This window comes from Bombina bombina, chromosome 11 (assembly GCF_027579735.1).
Source record: "Bombina bombina isolate aBomBom1 chromosome 11, aBomBom1.pri, whole genome shotgun sequence".
Taxonomy (NCBI): Eukaryota; Metazoa; Chordata; class Amphibia; order Anura; family Bombinatoridae; genus Bombina; species Bombina bombina.
In genome coordinates this window covers 30,623,343-30,629,986 of record NC_069509.1, presented here as the reverse complement: position 1 = coordinate 30,629,986, position 6,644 = coordinate 30,623,343, and the positions used below count along the sequence as shown (strand labels likewise).

General features: G+C 42.4%; 2 protein-coding genes across 2 annotated transcripts in view; both read right to left on the bottom strand.

Moving 5' to 3' along the window:
• Window positions 1–533: 533 nt before the first annotated feature.
• Window positions 534–2,528, bottom strand: LOC128642389 (uncharacterized). The gene is made up of 2 exons (XM_053695143.1): window positions 2,078–2,528; window positions 534–2,045 (listed from the first exon to the last, which is right to left on the bottom strand). The coding sequence occupies exons 1-2, from the start codon at window positions 2,526–2,528 to the stop codon at window positions 1,468–1,470; spliced, it is 1,029 nt and encodes a 342-aa protein (XP_053551118.1). The 3' UTR covers window positions 534–1,467.
• LOC128642388 (mitogen-activated protein kinase 7) overlaps window positions 534–6,644 on the bottom strand; it is a 33,224-nt gene continuing 27,113 nt past the window's right edge. Inside the window, exon 7 of the mRNA XM_053695142.1 lies at window positions 534–3,776. Within this exon, the coding sequence (XP_053551117.1) occupies window positions 3,623–3,776 (154 nt within the window). The 3' untranslated portion in view covers window positions 534–3,622. The remainder of the gene's footprint in view (window positions 3,777–6,644) is intronic.

Genomic DNA, 6,644 nt, shown 5'->3' with positions numbered 1-6,644 from the left:
ACCCCAGGACACTCATCTACATGTTTGTAGAAAGCCAAACCAGTACTGAAACGAAAATCAGCAGAGGTAATGGTATATATATATATATATATATATATATATATATAAGAGTATATCGTCGATCTGAAAAGGGAGGTAAGAGATGAATCTCTACGACCGATAACAGAGAACCTATGAAATAGACCCCGTAGAAGGAGATCACTGCATTCAAATAGGCAATACTCTCCTCACATCCCTCTGACATTCACTGCACGCTGAGAGGAAAACCGGGCTCCAACCTGCTGCGGAGCGCATATCAACGTAGAATCTAGCACAAACTTACTTCACCACCTCCATAGGAGGCAAAGTTTGTAAAACTGATTTGTGGGTGTGGTGAGGGGTGTATTTGTAGGCATTTTGAGGTTTGGGAAACTTTGCCCCTCCTGGTAGGAATGTATATCCCATACGTCACTAGCTCATGGACTCTTGCTAATTACATGAAAGAAAAGGGTTCCGTTATCACTTTATTACAGATCTGAAATCTAAACCAGATATTAAATAAATAGAATTTTATTAAAAGCAATTGTAAAATTACAGTACATTGGAAATTGCAAAGAGTGTAAGACGATCTGAGCCTTACAGGATCCACCTTCGGGTCTATAATATTTTGACAGGGAGTGATGTGTACAGTAATGTGATCACTATGGGAAACTGTGTGCAGCGGAAAGCATGCGAGGATACTGTGTGCGCAGACGACTGATTGGCGCAGGAGGTAGTGTAAAGCACGTGTTCACTGCAGGATGCTTTGTTTGTAGATGGAAGAGGGCACATGATCAGCACTGGAATCTGTGTGTGCGCAGACGAGGGCACATGATCAGAGTAGGATGCTTCGCCCAGAGGAGGGTACGAGACCAGCACAGGATGTGCAATCTGTGACGTATGCAAGGTTGAATTTGTGATTGGTTTAATGTAATCACTGCAGGATGCTGTATGTGCTGAGTATGTGATCAGTGCAGCATATGACATGTATAGCTCAAGACACATGATCAGCATGGGAAGCTGTGCAGGTCTGCATGTGTTATCAGTGATGCGCAAAGTAGTGCATGATACAGCGTACAGGACACGTGAGCAGTGCATGATACAGCGGTACAGTAGAGGATACAGTGTGGCAATAAATTTGTGCAGGATATGTGAGCAGTGCATGATACAGCGTACAGGACACGTGAGCAGTGCATGATACAGCGGTACAGTAGAGGATACAGTGTGGCAATAGATTTGTGAAGGATATGTGAGCAGTGCATGATACAGCATAAACATGTGAGCAGAGTAGAATACAGTGGGGCAGTAGAAGTGTGCAGGATACAGTGTATAGGACACATGAGCAGTGCAGGATATAGTGGTACAATACATGAGCAGTGCATGATACAGCATAAACATGTGAGCAGAGTAGAATACAGTGGGGCAGTAGAAGTGTGCCGGATACAGAACTCATGAGCAGCGCAGGATACAGCGTATAGGACACGTGAGCAGTGCAGGATACATTGAGTGTGGCAGTAGATGTGTGCAGGATACAGTGGTACAGAACACGTGAGCAGTGCAGGATACATTGAGTGTGGCAGTAGATGTGTGCAGGATACAGTGGTACAGAACACGTGAGCAGTGCAGGATACAGAAAACGTGAGCCGGGCAGAATACAGTGTACAGTACAGAATACAGTGAGTGTGGCAGTAGATGTGTGCAGGATACAGTGTATAGGACAAATGAGCAGTGCAGGATACAGCGTATAGGACAAATGAGCAGTGCAGGATACAGTGTATAGGACAAATGAGCAGTGCAGGATACAGTGAGTGTGGCAGTAGATGTGTGCAGAATACAGTGTACATGTGAGCAGTGCAGGATACAGTGAGTGTGGCGGTAGATCTGTGCAGGATACAGTGATACAGAACATGTGAGCAGTGCAGGATACAGTGAGTGTGGCAGAAGATGTGTGCAGGATACAGAGGTACAGAACATGTGAGCAGTGCAGGATACAGTGTACAGTACGTGTGAGCAGTGCAGGATACAGTGTACAGTACGTGTGAGCAGTGCAGGATACAGTACGTGGGAGCAGTGCAGGATACAGTGAAAGTGGTAGTAGATGTGTGAAGGATACAGCATACAGTGCAGGATACAGCGAGTGTGACAGTAGATGTGTGAAGGATACAGTGTACAGAACACGTGAGCAGTGCAGGATACAGCGAGTGTGGCAGTAGATGTGTGCAGAATATAGTGTACATGTGAGCAGTGCAGGATACAGCGTACAGAACACGTGAGCAGTGCAGGATACAGCGAGTGTGGCAGTAGATGTGTGCAGAATATAGTGTACATGTGAGCAGTGCAGGATACAGCGTACAGAACACGTGAGCAGTGCAGGATACAGTGAATGTGGCAGTAGATGTGTGAAGAATATAGTGTACATGTGAGCAGTGCAGGATACAGCGTACAGAACACGTGAGCAGTGCAGGATACAGTGAATGTGGCAGTAGATGTGTGAAGAATATAGTGTACATGTGAGCAGTGCAGGATACAGCATACAGAACAAGTAAGCAGTGCAGGATACAGCATACAGAACACGTAAGCAGTGCAGGATACAGTGAGTGTGGCGGTAGATGTGTGCAGGATACAGTGGTACAGGTTATGTGAGCAGTGCAAGATACAGTGTACAGTACGTGTGAGCAGTGCAGGATACAGTGGTACAGGTTATGTGAGCAGTGCAGGATACAGTGGTACAGGTTATGTGAGCAGTGCAAGATACAGTGTACAGTACGTGTGAGCAGTGCAAGATACAGTGGTACAGGTTATGTGAGCAGTGCAGGATACAGTGGTACAGGTTATGTGAGCAGTGCAAGATACAGTGTACAGTACGTGTGAGCAGTGCAGGATACAGTGGTACAGGTTATGTGAGCAGTGCAAGATACAGTGTACAGTACGTGTGAGCAGTGCAGGATACAGTGGTACAGGTTATGTGAGCAGTGCAAGATACAGTGTACAGTACGTGTGAGCAGTGCAAGATACAGTGGTACAGGTTATGTGAGCAGTGCAAGATACAGTGTACAGTACGTGTGAGCAGTGCAGGATACAGTGGTACAGGTTATGTGAGCAGTGCAAGATACAGTGTACAGTACGTGTGAGCAGTGCAGGATACAGTGGTACAGGTTATGTGAGCAGTGCAAGATACAGTGTACAGTACGTGTGAGCAGTGCAGGATACAGAACACGTGAACAGTGCGTGTGGCAATACATGTGAGTAGTGTAGGTGATTCATGCAGGATGCTGTATGTGCAATGTCCCTGTTATTTCCTCTGTACTGATGGTCATGATGCAATGACAGATGCAGAAGTGGAAGGTGACAACAGAAAAAACCCCATCTACTGTTGCACTCGAAGCCTTATAGAAAAGCATTCAGATCCCGGTAGCCCGGTAGCCATGTAATTTCAGGCTTCTATAACACTGTCTTTCTGCCCTTGCATAGCTGCGGTAATAGAGGTGAGGCCTTATCTTCTGGGGGAGTTCTGGGACCACCTGTGAGTCTGTAACGCAGCTTAGCAAGCCAAGCCCTGTCTGTCTTATGATCTCACAGGCAGTGCTCACTCTCAGGCTTGTCTTCATGTATCATGGAGGTCCGGCAAGTCGGAAATGATCATTGGAGACCCCAGCTGAAGGTCGTCTTGTAGCGACGCCAAATCTGCAGGGTTCATGTTGTGAACTTCCAGCCAATCCGCTAACAGTGAGGCCGACAGAGGAGCAGAGTCTACCAAGCTGCAGGAAGAAAGATTAATAGCTTTAGAACAGAATACAAAACTGTTGTCCGTGACCCTTAATGCATTGCTGACAACTCACACGGCCATAAAACCCTGCAAGACTTCTCATATTAGCTCACTTAGATTTGTCTCTAATGGCCTTAGAGGAGATGAGAAAGAAAAATGTAACTAACATATATATTGCTTTAAATAAATATTTAGGTCTAGTGATAGAGTGTTTAATATAAGGACAACACCCACACCTCTGTTAGTGGACAGTAGCACATTCACAAGCTTAAAGGGACAGTATACACCAGAATATGCAGATACACTGATCTAAAAATCCGGTATAGAACCTTTTAAAAACTTACTTAGAAACTCCCAGTTTAGCATTGTTGATGAGGTAGTCTGGGACACCCAGTAAAAGGGGCTGGGTAAACAAAAAGAGCAGACACTGCCCCCTCATGAAAAGACAGATAACAAACAGCAGAGTCTAAACGCGCGTATACATCTGACACTGTTGGGCTTGGTTAGTTGTCTGAAAATCAGCACAATGTTCTTCAAAAAAAAAAAACCAGCAGAACTACACATGGTTACAAAAACACTCCCAGATGAGCTATATAAATTGATCATCTACAAAACATGATTGCAAAGAAAAATCTAGTATACAATGTCCTTTTATATATAAAAAAAAAAAAAAAAAAAAAAAAAAAAAGTACCAGATGAACATCATTTGTTTTAAACCACCCACTCCCAGACCCAAAGAAGGGAAAAAAAACAAAAAAAAATAAAACCTATGTTCTACTTAAAATGTGAAGCAGTAACAAGAAATTGGCCTAGATTCAATAAAACCGGTTCATGAAACCAATGTCTAGCGGGGGAAAATCTAGCGCAACTGGAGAGTTGTACAGTTCATAAAGATGTGTACGTGCCCTGAGCTGTGAGTCACTCTGCATTATAATAAACGGAGGATGCATCTATCAGATACCTTGACTTCTTTATGAGTTGCACTGAGGAAGAGACCGGAATCACAAACCTCTTCAATACCTCACAGAAAAATTAAAAACAAAAAACCCCCTCTATAAAAATAGTCCACTCTAACATACGTAAAAAAAAAAGTTTGGCATCTGAAAACTAATTGCAGTAAAAAAGGATGTGATTTTGTTTTAAAAAAAAGCAACTTTCTAATTTACTCCTATTTTCTTCATTCTCTTGGTATCTTTATTTGAAAAAGTAGGAGTACGAGCTAAAGAGCGGGCACATTTTTAGTTTCAGCACCCTGGCTAGCACTTGGTGGCTACATTTAGCCACCAATAAGCAAGTGCAACCCAGGTTCTGAACCAAAAATGGGCCAGTTTGTAATCTTACATTACCTTCTTTTCAAATAAAGATACCAAGAGTACAAAGAAAAACTAATAGGAGTAAATTAGAAAGTTGCTGCGCTATCTGAATCATGAAAAAAAAAAGCCTTTAACCCCTATACGTCGCTGGTCTTTCTATGGGGGTGCCAGTTTCAATAGCGCGGTCTCGCCGCAAGCCTTCCGGTAAGACAGGGTACATCGCTGTCTTTAAGGGGTTAAAAGGACATTAAAACTCAAGACTGAACCTCCCACAAAATGTTTAAATGAAGCACAGCAAAACATTGCAATACACATTCATGCTTTCTCTTGTACCATAAGTACAGAGAGACTGGGGCATCCCATAATACTTAAAAGGGCAGTAAAGTAAAAAAATAAACTCATCGTTCAGGTAGACCATACAGTTTTAAACAACTTTCCAAAAACGGAATTCTATTATCTAAATTTGCTTTGTTCATTTGTTATCCTTTGATGAAGAGCAGGTTCTCGAGCACAAATACACTGATGGAAGTTAGCTAAACACATCTAGTGAGTCAATGACAAGGGGCATATATGTGCAGCCACCAATCAGCACCTAACTCCCAGTGGTGCTTTGCGTCTCCTGAGACTACCTAGTATGCTATTCAACAAAGGACACCAAAAGAATGATGCATGTTTGATAATAGAAGTAAACTGGAAAGTTGTTTAAAATTGCATGTTACATCTGAGCCATGAAAGTTTAATGTTTACTTTACTATCCCTTTAAGCATGGCGACATGTCTGACACTGCAACATCCTACACAGTTTTACTTGCCTGAGGAAACAGAGTGGTCAGCTCTGAGAAACGCGTAGCATATTTTACACTGTTATATTTTTATATAAAGTGTATATAAAGTGTATATATATATATATATATATATATATTTCTGGAGTCGCCTTTATTCTCTTTTGAGCACTTTAAACATATTGGATTATTCTTCACCGGAGTGGTATGTGCGCTGGGCCACTTTAATATACCCAGCTTGCTCCATTAGCACTACAGTGTGCTTTATACTTTGTGAGTATATCTCTGAAGGGTTAAGCTGGTGGGAACACACTTTTCTTACTAATCTGCACTAGGAGTCGCCCTCTGTATATCTTTCTATCCTACACAGTGATTGGTTAGACTACAGCATAAGCTTATTCCCATTGGTTCCTTACTGAGCACAATAAAACAGACCAAGAATACTCATTCCCCCAGGCTACTTAAGGGGTGTAGCAGTGAGCTATTCTTGTTTTCCCTAACCTTGTACATTGTGCTAATGCCAATATTCTGTTACATGATTTGCATAGAGATCTTTTACTATGCAGAGATTAATTGCGGATATGTGCCATATATATATATATATAAAGACTTTAATGGCCCTTTAACAGCAAATTAAAAGAGCTAGGGACAGGTAGAAAGATACACACAGGAAACTTCTCACAATGTGGGGAATTAGCGTTATGATATACGACAGAGCTCTGGATTGTTATACTAGACAGTGCTGACTAATACGTAATGAGACTTT